Source organism: Phaethon aethereus (assembly GCF_964289735.1).
Source record: "Phaethon aethereus genome assembly, chromosome: 1".
In the NCBI taxonomy this organism is placed as follows: Eukaryota; Metazoa; Chordata; class Aves; order Phaethontiformes; family Phaethontidae; genus Phaethon; species Phaethon aethereus.
In genome coordinates, this window is record NC_138575.1 from 204,491,418 (window position 1) to 204,511,875 (window position 20,458).

The 20,458-nt window shown below is 36.5% G+C and overlaps 1 protein-coding gene across 1 annotated transcript in view; it reads right to left on the reverse strand.

The window, feature by feature from the left end:
- The window catches only part of ATM (ATM serine/threonine kinase), an 82,197-nt gene that overhangs the window by 50,610 nt on the left and 11,129 nt on the right, over positions 1-20,458 (reverse strand). The window contains exons 6-26 of the mRNA XM_082004907.1: positions 20,141-20,379; positions 19,168-19,331; positions 18,611-18,780; positions 16,801-17,172; positions 16,041-16,235; positions 15,607-15,702; positions 14,367-14,592; positions 12,438-12,569; positions 11,553-11,678; positions 11,343-11,432; positions 10,141-10,312; positions 8,738-8,937; positions 8,177-8,259; positions 7,919-8,068; positions 7,362-7,437; positions 7,080-7,210; positions 5,607-5,727; positions 2,723-2,899; positions 1,781-1,950; positions 1,229-1,475; positions 348-463 (exon numbers count right to left, since the gene is read on the reverse strand). Coding sequence (XP_081861033.1) covers positions 348-463; positions 1,229-1,475; positions 1,781-1,950; positions 2,723-2,899; positions 5,607-5,727; positions 7,080-7,210; positions 7,362-7,437; positions 7,919-8,068; positions 8,177-8,259; positions 8,738-8,937; positions 10,141-10,312; positions 11,343-11,432; positions 11,553-11,678; positions 12,438-12,569; positions 14,367-14,592; positions 15,607-15,702; positions 16,041-16,235; positions 16,801-17,172; positions 18,611-18,780; positions 19,168-19,331; positions 20,141-20,379 — 3,453 coding nt within the window. The remainder of the gene's footprint in view (positions 1-347; positions 464-1,228; positions 1,476-1,780; positions 1,951-2,722; positions 2,900-5,606; positions 5,728-7,079; positions 7,211-7,361; positions 7,438-7,918; positions 8,069-8,176; positions 8,260-8,737; positions 8,938-10,140; positions 10,313-11,342; positions 11,433-11,552; positions 11,679-12,437; positions 12,570-14,366; positions 14,593-15,606; positions 15,703-16,040; positions 16,236-16,800; positions 17,173-18,610; positions 18,781-19,167; positions 19,332-20,140; positions 20,380-20,458) is intronic.

The following is a 20,458-nucleotide window of genomic DNA, read 5'->3' on the forward strand; positions in this document are numbered from 1 at the left end:
TTTAATTGAGGCATTAAAACCTGACCAATTTTACCAAAAAAGGCAGTCCATCCAAATTTGAACTAATCTAAATTGGCGTTGCCATAGTCCAGCTCACTAACATACAATGGCATTCTCTTGCCCACCCATTGATTCTTTCTGTTAATTGAAGTATTATAGTGGCTCTCCTTACTTATACAGGGGAATAACTATGTAAGAAAGCATGCCTATGATACATCGTTACTAATGACAATAAAATCCCTTAATGCTCAACTTCAAGGCCACCTCTTCTTATTACTGAAGGGCACGTTTTAATGCACAATGTTATACAAACCCACTCATCAGTTCGAAAATCTACAAAAACATGCCTTATATATTTACTTAGATGAGCTCCTTCTACTGTGGTATCAGGTGGTTCATGTAAGGTCATCAACAGTTCAACCACAATCTCTGGTAAGTTATTATGAGATAAATTGTCGATTTGCTAGAAGAAGAAATAAGAAATTCTAATTTCTTAACCATTTTAATAAGAAAATAATATTTTAGCTGAAATTATTTAACATTTCATTTCCTTGTGAGAAAACCCATTTTTTCCTGTCTGGATTCTCTATTTGTTCAATTATCCATGACATACAATTCACTCAGAAATCAGGTCTGGTTACATCTTATCTATGGCAGTCATAGGTAGAACAATTTACTTTGCTATGGCATCTGGAAAAAAAAAAATTTAGTTTTACTACTAGTTCTGAATATAGAGTCTGCCTCTGGGGAAGATGGCTCCTCAATAAAGCATTAACAAAATATTTTAAGAGGAAAACATGACTTACTTAAACATATAAATGACAGAGAAACTCTGGGTTTTGTAATCAGTGGTAAAAATATTTTATTATATTCTGAAAAAAATTTTATTTCAAGTCAACCGTCTGCATAAAAGTTTCTATTCAGTAGGTATTCAAGGTCAGGCTGGATGAGGCTCTGAGCAACCTGATCTAGTTGAAGATGTCCCTGCTCATTGCAGGGGTGTTAGACTAGATGACCTTAAAAGGTCCCTTCCAACCCAAACTATTCTATGATTCTATGAATACCTACTTGAAAACTTTGGGATAAAAATTTGGCTAGTTTGGCTTTATTAAAATAAGAACTTTCTATCTACAAACTTGAACTATTTACAGTTTTACAGAATAGATAAAAGATTCTTTCAGGTCCGTTAAATGACACAGAACTCAATTTACACATTTAAAACAGGTACCTGTTTTCCTAAGCAGTTTTCACCCTTAAGCACATCGTAGACTTTAGAAGCCGTATCTCTTTGCTCTGCTACTTCACCCTTTCCATGGCTTTGATAGGCAAAATATGGGAGGATATTCACAAGTATCTTTGGAAAGCAGTCTGCTAGAACCTGCCTCCAGTCTTTTTCAATCTTGTCGGCAAGTGATTTCACATCTTCAAATTGACTTCTAATCACCAGGTGTGGAACCAAAACTTTATAACAAGACCTACACATAGTAAAAACATTTTCAGAACGTCCTTGAATTTGATTTTTTAAAAAATCTCAAGCATAATATAGCAAATACCATTCCTCTACTGTATAACTAAACTTCTAATTATTGTTTAGCTGCTGCTATACAAAAAAACCTTACCAGCATAAATAAAACAGACACTATACCTGGAATACTTTTAAAAAGTTCTCAATATGTTATCTGACAATAAAATTGTGATGCATTACTACATTTACAAATTTAAACCCTGTGGCATAATTGCCAATGAATCTAAATAAACTGCTTTCACATAGCAAACTTACCTGTAGAATTCCTCAAGGCTAGTATAGTTCAGAAGAACATAAGGAAAAGCAGACAGGCTATATCCACTGTCATTTATTTTAAGCCATTCAATCACCAAATAGTCTAAATGTGATGTCATGAAGTCTTCTATACTTTTATAGCCAAAAATGTCAGATACTTTTTTCAAAACCTGTGCATGAAATAAGATTGCAGAAATAGTATGCAGAGTACATGATACTATGGCAAACTGACAGTACTACACCTCCATGTTCCCCACTCAGCCTTTCAATGAACATTTGTATAACCCAGCTCCTATTTAGCATAAGCAATTTTTTTATTATTTGTATTGTCACATCTCAAAAGAGTGCAATGAAGGAACTACAACTACCCTGTATGAAGTGGTATGCCAAGATAGGACAGCCAGTACACATTCTGTGGGTTAGAGACTGTGTAAAAACAAGAGGCAACAAACATAAAGAGAGGATTAAAAGGAGAAAACATGTGCACTGAAAAAATGACTGGCACGAAAGGCTGCAGTATAAACAGCAATTGTTTCAGTATGCCCTTGTGAACTTCAAAATAGAAGTCCACAAGACACATACCATCTTCCAATACCTTGCATTTATTTTACGTATTTTCCACATTGGAAAACTCACTTTACTTCCACCAGGTAGAAAGGGGTTTTTTTAAATGAGATCTTCAATCTCCAATGTAGAAAAATCTATGTGTATTTCAGATCTGTGCTTTTAACATACAAGATTTACCATTAAAATTGTCTTTTATGAAGTCATTATTTCTATGTAGGTCATTAAATATAATGACAAATTCATTCAAATATGAAAGTTAGTCATGTTTTTATAAAATTTAACAACTTCTAATACTGACAAAAGTATTTTGTATCCTTCCAATTATAACCTAACCTTAATTTATAACCTAAATGTAAAATAAAATTTTATACTTGCCTTTTTCACAAGGTGAGGTTCTAATCCATTCTCTTTCACAGACTGACAAATAGCAAACAAAGCTTGCTTTTCACAGACCGGACTGCAGCACAGAACCAGGGCTATAAGCATCAGCAAAACCGCTTTTCCATTACATTGTTTGTCCAAAAGATCTTCAGGACTTGCATCACCCCTGACCTTCGATAAGAAAGAATGAAGAACTCATACAAATATTCTGTTAAAGCAATCTCCTAATTAATAAATAATTTCAAATTAAGGGCACTGACATAAATACTGCTGAAAATCTTGCTTTGGTTGCTTAAAAATTACTTCCCCCGGATGTCTGCTCCACTCCTAAACTAGAAGTTACTGCCTCCAGTACGCCAGCACACATGCCAATAACTCATGCACTCCAGTTCATGTTATAGTATCAGCAAATAAGCATAGGCAAGGCACTTAACTGAGAAATCATGGAGGCATTGACAAAGACAAGTCTCCTTTTTGCTCCTCCCTGATGCATATAGGGAAGGACTGCCTAATAATTCAAATGCAGTTCTTCCCCTATTAAGGCACAGTGTTGACAAGTGATGAAAATTGAAAAAAGGTAACAAGAAACTGCAATGAAAGGGTAGAAGCTAACAGACAACAGCAAGCTGAAGTGACAGGACAGGGAGCCAAGGCAAAAGAGAAAGGAGACAAGATGACAAAAAGCTGGAGGCAACAGTACAGAGAGATGAACCATAGAATCATTTAGGTTGGAAAAGACCTTTAAGATCATCAAGTCCAACCTTTAACATAGCACTGCCAAGTCCATCACTAAGCCATGTCCCTAAGCACCACATCTACACGTCGTTTAAATACCTCCAGCAATGGTGACTCCACCACCTCCCTGGGCAGCCTGTTCCAATGCTTGACAACTCTTTTGGTGAAGAAATTTTTCCCAATATCCAATCTAAACCTCCCCTGGCACAACTCCAGGCCATTCCCTCTTGTCTTATTGCTTGTCACTTGGGAGGAGAGTCCAACACCCACCTCACTACAACCCCCTCTCAGGTTGCTGTAGAGAGCGAGAAGGTCTCTCCTCAGCCTCCTATTCTCCAGGCTAAACAACTCCAGTTCCCTCAGATGCTCCTCCTAAGACTTGTGCTCCAGACCCCTCACCAGCTTCGTTTCCCTTCTCTGGACACGCTCCAGCAACTCAGTGTCCTTCTTGTAGTGAGGGGCCCAACACTGAACACAATATTCGAGGTGCAGCCTCACCAGTACTGAGTACAGGGGCACGATCACTTCCCTCCTCCTGCTAGCCACACTATTTCTGATACAGGCCAGGATGCTGTTGGCCTTCTTGGCCACCTGGGCACACTGCCGGCTCATGTTCAGCCGGCTGTCAACCAGCACCCCCAGGTCCTTTTCTGCCAGGGAGCTCTCCAGCCACTCCTCCCCAAGCCTGTAATGTTGCATGGGGTTGTTGTGACCCAAGTGCAGGACCTGGCACTTGGCCTTGTTGAACCTCATACAGTTGATCTCAGCCCATCAATCCAGCCTGTCCAGATCCCTCTGCAGAGCCTTCCAGTCCTCAAGCAGATCAACACTCCTACCCAACTTGGTGCTGCCCACAAACTTCCTGAGGGTGTTCTTGATCCCTTCATCCAGATCATTGATAAAGATATTAAACAAGACTCGCCCCGAAACTGAGCCCTGAGGAACACCACTTATGACTGGCCACCAACTGGATTTAACTCCATTCACCACAACTCTTTGGGCCCAGCCATCCAGACAGTTTTTCACCCAGCAAAGAGTATGCCTGTCCAAGCCGTGAGAAACCAGTTTCTCCAGGAGAATGCTGTGGGAAATGGTGTCAAAGCCTTTACTAGGTAGACAATATCCACAGCCCTTCCCTCATCCACTAAGTGGGTCACCTTGTCATAGAAGGAGATCAGGTTGGTCAAGCAGGACCTGCCCTTCATAAACCCATGCTGACTGGGCCTGATCACCTGGTTGTCCTATACATGCCTCCCCTGTTACCCAGGACTGCTGATAAATGATTGAAAGTGGCTTGGTGAACGCTTCTGTCAGGTCCCTCAGTACTCTTGGGCGGATCCCATTTGGCCCCATAGACTTGTGTGTGTCTAAGTGGTTCATGACATGAGATCAGAGACAGATGAGGCCTCAGCACCAAGCCGAAGCTACAAGACAGCAGGCAAAGGGAACAGAGAGAAAATGCGGCAAAGATATGACATGCAGATAGATGACAGCGTGATAGAAAAAAAACGGAAAATGCAGATGATGTAGATGACTTAGCATGGTAGCAAGGAAGCATGAGAAGTGAAAGCCACTAACAGAAAAATTCATAGTTAAAGAAATTCCACAGTAATATATACCACTGCATTTCTAGTCACTGCACTGAAGTAAAACTTTTTCTTCACTTGAGGTTTCTTCTGAATAGTTTAATTTCTTAAGCAAATTTTGATTTTGTGAAAACCACTGCTCTAATATCACTGGAAGCATGACCTTACTGAAATATACAAATCTGTTTTTATATTATGCAAACACATAATTTGAATTTACATTGCCTCTTATTCACTATCTATATGTTGTCTAGAATATTGAGAATATTTTCTTTGATTCCTCAGCGTTGCAGTACTGAAACCTGCAACAACAAATAGTATGATGCAGAAGAGCAGTCTGGAACATACAGTGAAAAAGTTTACAGACTTCTAATGTGGGCAAAGCAGTGACTGACTGGATGTGTAAGGAATTTCCTGACTACCACCTTGTTTCACCACCTCAGATTATCCGAAGTCCAGAAGAATTAATGTTCTTGGAAAACTAAACACAATCATTTTAAAAGTAATCTTATTCATAAGATGAAAACCAGGCAAAACTAATGACTAGATGTTGGTACCAGATTTCTCATTCCTTCCTGAACTCTGAGATACGCATTCTCAAAAGCCTTTTGCTGGAGCTTCAAGGGAAGAGGTTTTGACATTCCAGAAGAATCTCTCTGTTTCACATCTTGAAACAAACTTCAAAAAAAGAACAATAATTATTAGCATAACATTACTCTACAGAATTACTGCATATTATGCTTACAAAATAGTAAGATTCTGATTTTCTGAGTATCATTATTTTCTTCCTAACTTTCTCGTACAGCAGTCTTTCCTTCCTCTCCCTCAAAACATTATCAATAACACTAAGAACATCTGCTGGGGCAAAATGGCAGAGAATAGCCTGAAAACATATATATATATATATATATATATATATATATATATATATATATATATATGTTTCCCAGTCTCTGCCAGCACAGGAAGCCAAACTTCAGTTGTTCATCACAATGGAACATTTCATGTCATGAAGTACTTCGGGAATATATTACTGAAGAGATGCATATGTAAAAAGATTTTCTCAAAGAATTGATTTTTTGTAGAGAAAGGCCCAACCCACTTTGCTCTTTGGATTGGACGAAATGTTCTAAGTGACTATTAGCAGACACCTGAGAAACATCACCATATGTTTGCCTTGTATGCATAATAATTCCTTGAATATAACATTTGATCACAGGTGACCCAGGTGGATCATGATGTAGAAGCAGTGACTGTACTTAGTATCCTTCAATTATTTCCTCTTTCATGAATTTGTTGCTTTTTGAAGACCTGTAAATAGCCAGACAGTTGAAGGTAGCAGGGTAACATTCAGGATAACTGAATGTTGTACGAAGAACTAAACCATATTTTACTAGAATCTTGAACCTGTTAGCTTCACTTGATGTCCCCATGTCTTTAAACTGGAACAGTCTGCCAGTCTTCACTTTGTTCCACCCCAGATTTTGTAGAGTTATGTTGTACCTCCTGCAATTCAACTCTTTTTGTGCTGAAGGGCTCCAGTTTATGCAACCAATAGCTGTGCATAAAGTGTTTCATACTTTTGAACATGCCTCCTCTACTCCTATTCCAGTTCAATTACATCCTTTTTGATGTATAGAGAAAGAAATATACACAGTATTCAAAACACAATATCCTTTGAAAAAGTTTTTATGCTACACAATGTACCTGATCTATTTCTAGAGGATAAAACACTATTTCCTATTCAAGTTTCGCATAATAAATTTAGTGAAAAATCATATACAGTTTTTTTTATATATATATATAGTTTCTCATTCTCTATAAATATATAACTCTCTCGTCACAACATAATTGAAATGTAGACAAAGTTTGAACACCTTAACCAAAGTAACTAGGTAGGCTTTTACATTCCATCAAGATTAAACCCCCAGAAGTACTGAAAAGAGCAGCTATACAGTAGCAGAAGTAACAGCCAGTTAAGTGAAATTAAGCATTATTCTTATAAAAAGAAAAAATATCTGCATTATCACCTGATAATTGACTTTGCAGCAAGAATGCGTACTTGATGGTGACTATCTGCGAGAAAATGTGGGAAAGCATCACTCACAGGTAAATCTTCATTTATCACATTAAGGATCGCCCACTTGCAATGAGGATCAGCCTGAAGAAAATTAATATTGTGCTTTAAAATACACAGACGACCTACAATGGAATATACGCTGATGTATGCAAAACAACTTTAGATACTATTTTTAAGTACACCTTAAGTATATACTTAACATGCTAATGAATGTCAGAAAATCTGGGAATACCTCAAGCAGGGCTTTCATGCAGTTTAAAAGGGCCACTCTTACTGGTGCTGTGCATTTCCCTCCTTGTGCTAGATGCCTAAAATAAGGGAGATTTGAACAAATGAAAAAGTTGCCAACAATTCTGAGAAAAAGTCTAACAAGTTAGTTTCTGCTGCTCACAGTTCATTATTTTGTGCTCAAGAGGCATGTTTGGGAGGATTTGACGTTTTTATTGATAATCTACAATTATAAACAATATTCATTTTTGGTTGCTGAAGTTATCACGTGATAATTACTGATGCAATTCAGAGTACAATCAGTCTTTGTTAATACACAAGTATATGCTTATATATAAACTTATAAATACTACAGTGTAGCATTTATTATTCTAATACTATCTTAAAGACGATATGATTCTTTGCGACAAATATTATACAGAAAATCTGGAAAGTTAGATGCTGGATAAAGATACCTTAGGATACCACAGCAACACACAACAGCACTACAGTCTTCACATTGATAGCAAAGTTTAAAATTTTATGCCCAACAGACTTCTGCATTGAGTAGATAAAACATACCAAAAGGCTCCAACAACTGTCAGAAACTGTCCTTGGGCATGTCCTTCAGCATGTGCACTGGGCTGGGCCAACCCTACTGCTATAGGAAGCAAATTATTTAGAATTACTTTACAAACTTCTTGATCTCGACGGTACAAAGAACACACAGCACTGTGAAAGAAAGAAAGAAAAAATATCTTGAAACACTAAACAGCTCCCAAATCCTCTAATTGTTGAACTAAAATAGCTCTAATACATGCTGAATAGTTTCTCTCTTACGAAAGAGGCTTAAGAAGCATAAGAACATCATCTTCAGGCAAGAGTTGTTCTTCAATTGGAAGCTCCTTCAAAAGGACCAAGTACTGGGGAATAAAAAAAAAAAAAGAACCAAAATGGAAAAGAATACTTAAGAAAATAAGTAGACAACAAGAAAAAACTATAAAACATTTCCAGGAACTTACATGAAATCATGCAGCAAGGATATCTATTGTCAGCTCTTACATGTTGACTAACCATCTTTTCATGCAAAGACTGTCACAGTATTTTTTTAGTTTTAGCAGTCAAAAATATTTCCTTTGTAAACTAAAACACAGATCCCATTCTACTACAGACCCCATTTCTAGCTACTCAATGCTTCCCAACTCTATTTTCTGGCTTACAAATTCTAACTGCTCTTTCCTGGACCACAGCACACTCGAAAACACTAAAAGTAGCCATTTTAATGTCTTCTTCAGGGGACTGATGACAAAAGACAAGAATATACAGTTGACAAGAATGTACAAATTTAAAAACAGTACAAATACAGAGGTGGGTCTGATGTTAAAAAAAGCTCACACTCACCACATGCAGATGCAATGGCTTAGCACTATCAAAGACACTGCCATCAGTAAGCATTAACAGCTTCCTCCGTATATCAGAGGCTCGGAAGCTCACTGTCTGAATTTGGACTGTAGTTACACAAATACATAAGAACCTCAGAATTTCAAGGAGAAGTAAATCCTGCTTTGTCAACTGTTCTTCAGCTAATGGGCTCAAAGCACCTGAAAATAAGATTTTCATGTAAGAAATGCTTCTTCAAGGACAATAAAAAAGTTGGTAACATTTTACTTCTTTACAAAACTAATTTAAGTTCTCAGCATAGGATACTAGCAACCTTTAAGTTTATTTGTTATTGAGTAGTTACTGTATCAGTAACAGCTTCTTGAGTGCGATTCCCACTTCTACAAAGGCCCTCTCTAAAACAGAGGGTTTTCATTTTATGTGCCCATACATACAGCTGATTTCTCCATCAAGGTTACAATGAACACAGCAGAACCATCTGCAGCTGTGTTCTTTTGTGTTGTTAACCATCACTTAGGATATATTTAAAACTACAGATTCAAAGCTTCCCCAAAACTGAACTGACAACAATTACTATTATGTTAATATCCTCACGGAAATTTCAATTATAACCTAAACGAAATAGTTACAAATGCTATTTTCCTGACACATTTAGAACTCTTGTAACTTTCTGCAATTGCAAACTTTATTTATTAGAATTATTTATCAGATGGTTGGAGAAGATACTTCTAAAGACACTTATTCAATGTGATGGGGAAAACAGACCAGTTGCTGTTTGTGGCATTCATTTTGCCACAATGATTCAGTTGCTACAATAATCTGATTTCCTTCTCATTCAATAATAAACAGAAGACATAGTCCTGATTAAAAACTAAGATACACACCGTTTAAGGAAGAATTTAAAATAAAATCGCACATCAGTATTTCTAGCTCCTAACAGGAATAAACAGACAGATTCATGTTCCTGTCCCTCTGCAGGTCCAGAGATATAAGAAAGCTGACCTTGTCAAGAATTACAGGTCAGGAAAAGTAGAAAGTTAAATAGGATGACTTTTAAGAAAATGAAGTACAGTCTAATGACAGAGACAGGTATCCTACAGACACCCTTTCTAGTCTCTTCTTTGCCAAAACACTGCCTGACTTTGAACAAGTTAGCTGGCTTCTCTGCTTGCATTTTACTATTTATAAAATAAAAAATAAACTTCTCCTTTCCAAATGAGCTGGAAAGCTTCATTAACAACTTTAAAACACTAATGAGGTACAAAAGAATTATTATTGTTTAGAAAGTGCCTGCTTCAACCATTAATAAAGCAGCGCAATTTTGTATCTCATTGTCTTTCAACCAAAGAGCAATCTGTAAAAACAAGCTTTTGCAAATAATTTTGGACACAGAGAAGACTTACCTGTTAGATTTTGCATCTCACCAGATTCATTGGTATCACTGATGTCAGTCACTGAATGATCATCAAACAGATCATCAGATACCTGGTTATCTACTTCCGTTATACTCTCCTCAGGATCACTCCTCATTAGATCCACTTCTCCCAGTTCACTTGGTTTTCCAGTAAATGTCATCTGACAAAAACACCACGTGCTTTTAAAGTTGGCTTTTAAGGACAGGAGAAATACCATAGCATAACACAAGGAAAGACACTAGTTTCCCAGTGAAAGACAATAAGGGCTACATTGAATTGGTGAATTTCATCCTTTGTGATAGATCTGTCTTCTACATACATGGATTGTTAGAACTATTCTCGTTATTCTTTTTTTCAGTTTGAACCTATTCTCTTTAGGGTACAAGTTTCCTAAGACATTTACTAGTCTCTGTGTTTTAGACGGCGCCAAGGACATTGTTAGTATTTGAAAAACTGTTCTCTCCACAAGACTCACAAGCTTCTCACTATACTTCATAATTACAAAGAAATGAAAGAAAGGCATATGAACTTTTAGAGGGCACACTAATTACTACTTTCCATATCAGATGACAAGTTAACAGCAGGTAACACTCATCTTCTCCTCACCTGGAAAAACAAGGATTTTGCCTACCTAGACCTGACTACAGAACAATGTGCCAAAAAGATAAGTTTTAAGAGTTGTGCTAAACACAGTGATCTGCCACCCTATTACTGTTCTCAGTGAGAGAGTCATTTACAGTTAGAAGACTTAATACGCATATAATAAACACCTTTGAAGTGTTTTAAGGCACGTAAGTCCATCCCACTACAAAATAAAAAGAAGCTTTTAAAACTTTACAAGTGCATTAAAGTTAAATGTCATGTGCTACAGAAATTCTTTCTGTGGCATAAAATCTATATACACTTTTACTCTAATATGGTATTAAAAAAATTCCAAAAATAAGATAATTTGTTTTTTTTATGTGAGCTGGCATGCTAGCCTTGATCAAACATTATCCATCTGCTCTCATTTTTCCCCTATGCCTGTGCTAGCCAGAAATGTTTCCAGTTAGGAATTCTCTATAAACTCAATGTATTTTGATTTGTTTTTTCAGTATTAAGTACCTCATTTGGTTCGCCCACAAATTATTATACTGTAAAAACAATCCCTTCATAGAAGAGCACTGCATTTAGAGACAGAACATACTTACCAGATTTTTGCAAATATCTACGAGATCATTCATAAATTTTGATGTTAACAAACGCAGGAATATATTAGACAGCATCTTATTAGCACTGTTCTGTAAGAAAGCAAGATGTACAGATAGGTTATTTCATTTTTTCAAGTACCATATGAATGATATTCAACTTTGAGATCTCACTAATGAAGAAATAAATATAAATGCCTTTATAAACTTTACCTTGGTACAATTGCATAAACATTTTGTACACTGCGTTATCAAAGTCCTCAGTGAGTTGATCTGGGCATCTTGATTTAGTTTGTTTTTAGACTGAGAAATGCTTTCTCCAGCATAATGAATGAGAGACTAATAAAAAGACAACACAAATAAAATTTGTTTTTTAACAAATTAAATTTGTTAAATTCAGTTAAATTGCTTTATACATTGGTACATACACAGCACACACACAGAGACAAAACAACATGATTCTCATTCATACAACTTTGATATTTATAGTGTGGATCAATGAATTTGGACTTTTTTCTTTGATTTTTATTCCACTCATTCTGGTCCAGAAGTGACAAAAAGATGGCCTAGACTTGCCTGAAACATTGGTATTTTCATCACAAAAGAAAAATATAGCATCTCTCCTTAATGTGTAAGTTTTGTGTTTCCATATTTAAGCAAGAAACCACCTCAATTAGTACTAGCAGCAGTAATAATAACAGTAGCTGTCTTCATATTGGTTTAAACCACCCAATGTTATTAACAAATGCCCACATAAAAGATCTATAAATGAAAGGTCTTGTTATCCTCTAAGTAGTCTTTTGTCCACATGTCCAGGATTATTTTATTTTAAAAAAAAGGAGTGACTGAAATGTATCAGTATTTAGAATACTCTCCACTGCAAAACTGGTGCAATGGTGTACTGACAGAATTTCAGTGACTCCTCTCTTTCAGGAGCCATAACATATTTAAACCTCTCTCAACTGCCTTTTTAAAAGCAGAAACTAGTGGAAATATTCATGGTCTGAAAATGTATCAATATGAACAGAATTTTTAAGATTATTTTACATGTAATGGTTTATTTAATTTTTAATAGCTCCCAAATGCATTGCTGCTTACCGTAGCTTTCTGGAACAACACTGATCTACAGGCATCCTCTTCTTTAAATATACCAGTGTAGCAATAGCAACTAAGAACACCAATCAAGAGCCTGACACATCGGACAAGGTGTTCTGCAGCAACAACCTTAGACTAAATCAAATACACAATATAAATACCAGTGGTTTATCATTAAACTTTTTCATCAAAATACAGAATTCTTTCAAGTCTTTTTTAAACACTTTTATGTACAGATTTCACCAAAATTAGCAAATATTTGCATCCTAGTGTTTTGCATTGCAGTTGCCTCAGCTCCCTACAAGTCCTTTTGGTTCTCCATGTTATAGCATTCTCTGTACGTCCCACGGCCCTTACACCTCCTTCCTTGACAATACTTTAAATTCTCCCTCTCCTTTAGATTCCATCATAGCAATACTTCCAGCTCTTCCCATGTGCTCCGTTTATCTATTTTACCTCCTGCTAGGACAAGAGACAGTATGAGCTAGTCAGGAACTGTATCACATTCCTACTGCTGCCTCTTCTGATCTTAGTAAATTCATAAATGGCTTCTTAGCACCTACTGTGTCAACGAACAAATGGCACAGATGGTTGTAAATGCACACAAGCTTACTGCAGGAGCATTTTAGCGATACCTTTTTACCTAAGTTATTTGGATCAAAGAGGAGAAAGAGCAGACAAATAATTATTTGTCTTGCTTTCTCAGGAAGGGAAACCAAAAAGAATTAATATCACATTCTTGAAAAGTAGGTATCTATAAAAAAAGATGGGAAAACTATTGCATACATGCCATTTTTGCAGATGCAAAACCAGGGATAAGTTTTATAGCTCCTAATTGCTCGTACCTTCTTTCAAACTTTGGTACTGCCTCTTTTGGCTCACCAGATATTACAGGACCTTACCAGTGAATTGCAAGGAAGGCACACCGCTAGATTAAAACCAAAGCTAGCCTGGCAAAGGAACTGGAAGTTTAAAAAGCCTACTGCTTTTCTTTTCACAAACTTTTTACCATTATGTAGTGGCTCTTCCTCTACTGGTCCAGACTGTTCTCCAAAAGAGAGATTCTGTGGTGTTTCAACAAGTGAAAGATACAAATAGGATCACAGGGTATTTTAGGCTGGAAGGACCTCAGCAGGTCTCTGGTCCAAAATCCTGCTCACAGCAGGGTCAGCTCTGAGGTCAGAACAAGTTACTCAAGGTCTGATCCAGTCAGGGCTTGAAAATCTCCAAGGATGAAGACTGTACAACCTCTCAGGCAGGGCAACTTGTGCCACTGCCCCACCTCAGCTCCAGGTTGAACAAGACCAGTTTCCTCTGTGTCTCCTCACAGGTCAAGTGCTGGAGCCCCCACCATCTCAGTGGCTTCCGCTGAATGCACTAAATGGCTGTCTTGTACTGGGAGGCCCAAAACTGGATGCAGTTTTTCTGATGCCATCTAAAGGCACTGAGTAGAGGCGGGTAACCAGTTCCCTGAGCATTGGCTGTGCTCGTGTTAATACAGCTCGTATTTGCAACTTTCTTTACAAAATTACCCCTTTACACAGCTGCCTCTCTCTACAAAACCTGACTGAGACCTCTATGTCTCAGGCTATCTTGGCTGAAAACTGGCAAGAGCTTAAAGCATTACGAGGGCAGAGGCGTTGAAACCAGTATCACAAAAAGCAGGATAACAGTGGTTTATGTGGCAACTTTGCACACACTTCCACTTCTATGCAGCTTCTATGTATCCCCACATACTTAGGAAAACTATGGATATTTTGCCAATGATGTAAAGAAATACAGACTTCTCTACCTCTTATTATTAGATATAGTTTTTTAAATACTTGTGGTTCATTCTTAGTGGCAAAAGGAATGAAAATCTATATACTTTGCCTTGAAAAGATATTGTTTGAGAGTACAAATACAAGGATGTAACAGTAATTTCTAACTTACCTTAGACCCATAGCTGCTTAAAAGCTTTTCTGACATTGCTAAAAGACAGTACTCCAGTGTTTCCCTAAGATTTTGGTTGATGGCAAGTCTTGAACCAGTCACATTTTTATCTGCAACATTTACTGCAAAGTTAGTGAAAATATCCATTTCATCAAATGTTGTCTGCAGATACAGCTCTTCCACACCAGAAAAACTGTTTTCTTCTTTCCCTTGCAAGTGTTGCACACTTGAAGAAGAAACACCATTTTTACTTTAGCAGCCAGTATATGACTTACAAGTCTTTAAAACTATTACTTAAATACAAAAATAAACAGAAGCAAAATAAAATATTTTATTTTTTTGTGCTTCCAAACTCTGGTTGATCTTTAATTTCTGAGGTGACTTTCACTGTGGAATGGATTACCATTTTATCTCTGTATGAAAAAACTGCAATGAAAAATGAAGCCTGTACACAGATCATACATTCTACTATAGTTCATACAGCTGCATCTGTTTTGTGTTAAGATGGCTGACCTCAACCTACTTTACACAATTGGAGCAGAAATTTAAAAAACCCCTGAAACTAGTATTTTTAGCTTCTAGTAGGAAAATCTTATCTTCCATCAGAACAAATCATACACATTTCAGTTTCATTAAGAGCAAACTGGATACAGTCCAAGAGCTTGAACATATACATCAGTGAAAGATGCAACAGCATTCATAGCGTGACTCCAACAGACTCAAGTAACATATGGCTGAGGCCACAAATATAGATGAAGTGACAGTAAGCAACTTACAGACAGTAAGCAACTAGCCAACTTTATACTTAGCATCTATCTTCAAGAAAACCCTTAGGATTTATGCTTCTTTTAGAATGGAAGGTAATGTTAAAAAGCCTAACTACATATTTGTATAAAGTTACAAATTATTCAAAAAATGTAATTGCAATGAGTTAAAAATACCTAAGGTACTTATGGATAAAGAGCCAAATATTTAGCTGTATCGCTGAAGAGAGACGATACACACATTCCTCATAACGTATTTGGTTCAGTACCTGAAACTTTGACTGTCAGCAACAGACTATTTTAACATCTGCTTGAAGCATCTTAAACTGCAAAAACACCATTATTTTTATGGGGTCTGAAAGATGTACAGAAATATGCAAAAGAGCTTGAGGAATTATGCATTTCATTACCTCTGCTTGCTAAAATGACAGATATAAGAAGCATACATATCTATAATGATTGTTTTAAAAACATACCATTTAGCATCATTTTGGAAAAAAATCATGGCAGCTCTACAGTTCTTCATTGTAAGGCTCACAAGAATTTTCTGTACTATAAGATGAGGAAAATCACTGTAAAAAAAGAAAATTGTTTTGCATTTTCTTGCAATCTGTTGAGATTCCTGAAGCTCACCCAAACATTAACCAGATTAACACTGTATCTTCAAAGAAACTTTTCACTTAAGATTTCTAACACATAGTTCATGTATCTGCTATGCTATGAACAGATAACTAAATTATGTTCCCAGAATGATATTCTACAGTAAGCTTAAAAACCCTAGGGCTAACCCTAGGGCTTAAACTCTACCAAAGCGTTAACATAATACAATGCTGCAAATCCACTTTTCCCTGTGCAATTTTCTGTGTTATAGGGTGAGCTTACATAAAAAATTATGCCACAAAGACTTTACCTGCACAGCACAGGAGGCAACTCTGCACAGTCTTCCATTTCTTCCTCCAAATAGCAGGACAGTACCCATTTCATTATTGCCTCCTTTAACACAGAATCCAGATTTCTTTCACAATTATTCTGTTCCATTCCTACGTCCAAATTTTCTGGCACTGAATAGGCAGACATCACTAATGATAAACAACACACAGCAGAACTGTAACAAAAATGGAACACAGGGCATTTGTGAGAAAAAACATGGTATTTGTTGATCAGCAGTCTAAAGCAAAGTCAGTATTTCTGTACGCTCAGGGAGCATCAAGTACATAAGCAAGTTAATAAGCACACATACTGGAAAACTCCTTCATTAGAATCTTTGCCTTTTCAAAAGCCATATTTTGGCTATTACAGACCTTTCCTGCCTATTTTAAAGCCTGTTTCAAAACACTCATTTCAGAATCAAAATATATTTAGAAGAAAACATACTTTTTAACTAAAAAAGAACAACTTCTCTTTCAGTCAGTTATTAAATTTTTAGTCCATTTTACATTTTTAGTCAATTTTAAGTTTGAAGATGCTTGCCTTTCCTCTTCTGCCTCTGCTTTCAGACTTATGTATGTATTTATGTCGACTTCAAATACTTGGAACACAAATGTGAGCAGTTCTTAACTAGAAATACAGCCACAACAGTAATATTATTTTGAATAATACAATGGGTTTGGTTGCACAGTAAGGAGCAATGTGAATCAGACACAAAATATTATCCTTGCTTCCCATTTTACCTTGAAGGCTTGCATGCAGGTCCTGAAAATATCTTCCAGAGTTCTTTATCCGTTACAACAAGGTTTCCTTGAATCATAGTTCCAAGTAGCCCAAAGCTCTCCACTTCAATTTGCTGGAAACTTACGCTACGAATGGTAAGAGACCAAATCTTTGCCCAGGTTCTCTGGAGCTCCAACTTGTGGCTGCTTTTCAAATCAGTTTTCTGGTTTTGACACAAAGCTACCTCTGTAAGACACTTCAGCACGTATGGCGTCCTTTCTCCTCGGCGCTGCTGAGGCAGTAACTGGTGAAGTACACTGAGTAAGGGAGGTAGCTCACTGTTAGGAAGACTCATGGGATACTTTGATATTAATTGAGCTGTAATCTGTAACCTTGAAAACACAAAACAATATCAAACACACATAAATTTGCATTTTCAAAAGTAAATGAACAAAGTGTTCCTCAATTGTCATTTCACATTTATACTTTCCAGTATTGAGCTTATCTGTTTACTATCAAAGGTTTAAGAGTCAGTATTGCTACTGCTTTTACTTGTAAAGTTTGCTCATCTAGTCTCACTATCATTAATAATTTCTTACAAGCTGACCTCACTGATTTCTGACCACAAGAGAAGAAAATTTCAGGCAAAATATTATTTTTCTCCTTCTTCTAGACTAGCCTGTTATACACTCTGACCCAGGCAGTGACCTCAAGGGTGAAATTACATAAACAGGAAACATTACAACAACATCTCTGCAGAGAAGAAAAATAGAATTTACCAAATGAACAAAATGTTAAGCTGGGGATGGTAAATTGGAAGGATTTTTGCTCATAGCAATGGTTGCAACTCTACTCAAATTAGTAAATTACAGCACTCAGTATTTCTTGGAGACTGCCACCTCCACACAGAATGGCAATTTAACTTCTCAGCTGGATCTTAACAGCCACTTTGCCTCAATATTGTGAGCAATAAACATAGATACATACACACCCACAAACCTGCCGCCACCCCAGCTCAGGACCCAGTTTACAAGCAGCTACACCGTTCTGGTATCTTCTACAGCAGTTTCCAAGAAACGTCAGAAAGACAGAGAGGAACACTAACAGCAAAAGACATCCAGTGTAACCTATTTTAGCTAAAAAGTTAACATTCTTGGGTTTAGGGCTACCACTGGTAAGTTCTGGAAAAGTCTAGCTGTGGTCTTTTAACAACAACTTGACTCCCTGCTATGCTTTCTGCTGCAGAGTCCTTCTCCTGTGGTAGTCAGTGGAAGATGACATGTAGCTATACCTCCAGTTCAGAAGTCCCTCATGTCAAACAAAATACCCCTCAATCAAGGTCCAAGCTAAGATGCCAGCCATTGCACATTAACAGTTTTCAGGCCAGGTATTATGGCAAACTGTGTGCACTAGTCCAATACAGCCAACTGTTAATGATTGCTGTCCTATGACAGAGCCAGCTTAAGACAGCAGTAAATCTCATATTAATTTCCCTATACTCATAAGCTGGATCACACACACAACACTTACATAAAGACCAGTAACATCTAGCACAAAAGACAGGTAAAAAAATCAGAGGCAGTAATATCTTATACACTACAACACAGTTTACCAGACCTCCTTTGTTATTTCTAGGAAACAAAAGATACAAAGTCTGCCAAGAACACTACTCACTACTTTCCAAATGCTGTGAGAATCTAAGCTTAGTGCTTAGATATATAATTACAGGATGTGCAGACACTTAGTTTGAAATCAAAACATATTCAGCAGAACATTTAAATGTAAAAAGATGTCTGTAGTGATATTTGTTTCATGTAAAGATGTTATTACCAAGGTATGACATCAAAATCCTTCTGGGATCTTTGCAGGTTGTCTCGAATTACCTCCCAGCCTAGTTCAATCCTCCTGCGCTTGCTTGGTACTGTTTCATCACTGGACTCTCTTTGTGAAATGGCATATGACTGGGTAATTTCCAGAACTTTGGTATCCTCTGTAAAAACCTTTTACAAAGAGAAATTAAAAAGTACACAAATTAAAAAAAAATATTATTTACAGGAAAACTGAAATGTCAAACTAAACTGATTCGGTTTTTTACTGTGTATAAAGCCTCTTGAGGCAGCCAGAATTATTACTTATTATTCTTTACTATAACAGAACCTGTGCTTATAGTCTAATAAGCAATGCTAGTGAAATCTAGTATAATTTAGGAGTTCACACATTTCTAAACTGCACAAAAATTAACAACTAAACACAACAGAACACAGACAAAAGGTATTAATACTTCAGTAAATGATTTTGAGGAAATCTTAAAGCCATATTACTCTAAAAAGCAAAACATGAAACAGAGTAAATATGAAGTCAATTTTATATTCAAATAAAAATGTTACCTGATGACAAATATCAGCCATTAACTCAATCAAATTTTCCTTTACAGCAATATTACGTGACCCTGAAGAATACTTTCCTCTACTACCAATGAGATTTATTTCATTCACCAGCAGATCATATAGGTTATGTAAGATACTTTGCCATTTTGTTGAGTCATATGCACCTGTGCATGCAAAAACAATTAAAAGATAACATGTATCACCCACTGGATATTATATATAAACTTACCTAGACAACTGAAAATACAGCCAGAATCAGAGTAAAACATACAAAGCTTAACAAATGCAGGCCTGCAAAACCAGGCTTATAATGGAGAATGAATGAAGTCAAAAAGTGAAAAAAGTTAAGAGAGAATTTAATCAGCGTACAGAAGTAATTAGGGTTGGAAAGACGTTTCTAATAAACAATTTGTTATCTAACTGGAAGGACTACAATGAAATGCAATGGATAAATTTGGACTAATTATAAACTCTTTGCCATTTGTAGACGAAGTTAAAAAAAAATTTGTTTAAAAAAAAGATGCTATAACTGAAATAGGCCATGACAGACAAACACAATTACCGAGTGATGTTCTCTGACCAGTTCTATACAGTAAGTCAGACTTAGACCATAGTAGCAATTTCTGGACGTAAATAAACCTGGTAAGATATGAATACATGTGGCAATCTAAACTATTATTTCCCTTCCCCAAAGACTTTGTGTTTTGATTTAGTAATTAAAATCATCTTCTGGTTAGAAAAAACAATCAACCTTTACAGGACTTAATACAACTAATATTCTCTTAGTGCATACAATTTGAAAACTCATTTTCACTTTCACTCAATATTAACCTATAGCATAAAACTACTGACAAGTAACTATCACTCCCATTAATGCTTCCAAGACTCAGTATCAAAATTCAGGAACTTGGCACAGTAACTCGAAGAAACACATACAGTCATAGCAAAAACAAAAGGGAGCTTTTTATTGTACCTTTTCCCTGAGTTTTTGCACCCTTTGGATGGTGAATATGAACTTGGAGACGAAATAACTCGATTATTGATTCCTTCAGGGAATCCTTTGGTCTATACTGAGTCCATATATAAAGCACTGTAGGCAAAATTTCTTCCCCTATTTTACAAATCCGTATGCGACAGTTGACAGCAAACTTATTGCAGAAGATATTCATTGCTCCAACAATATGATCCAGGCCTGCAGTATTCCTCTCCTGCCTGTAACATAAACCAAACACTCAAACTTCCAGCAGAAATAATTTTATTTCTTTTTACAGGAATTGTTTAAATGTAAATA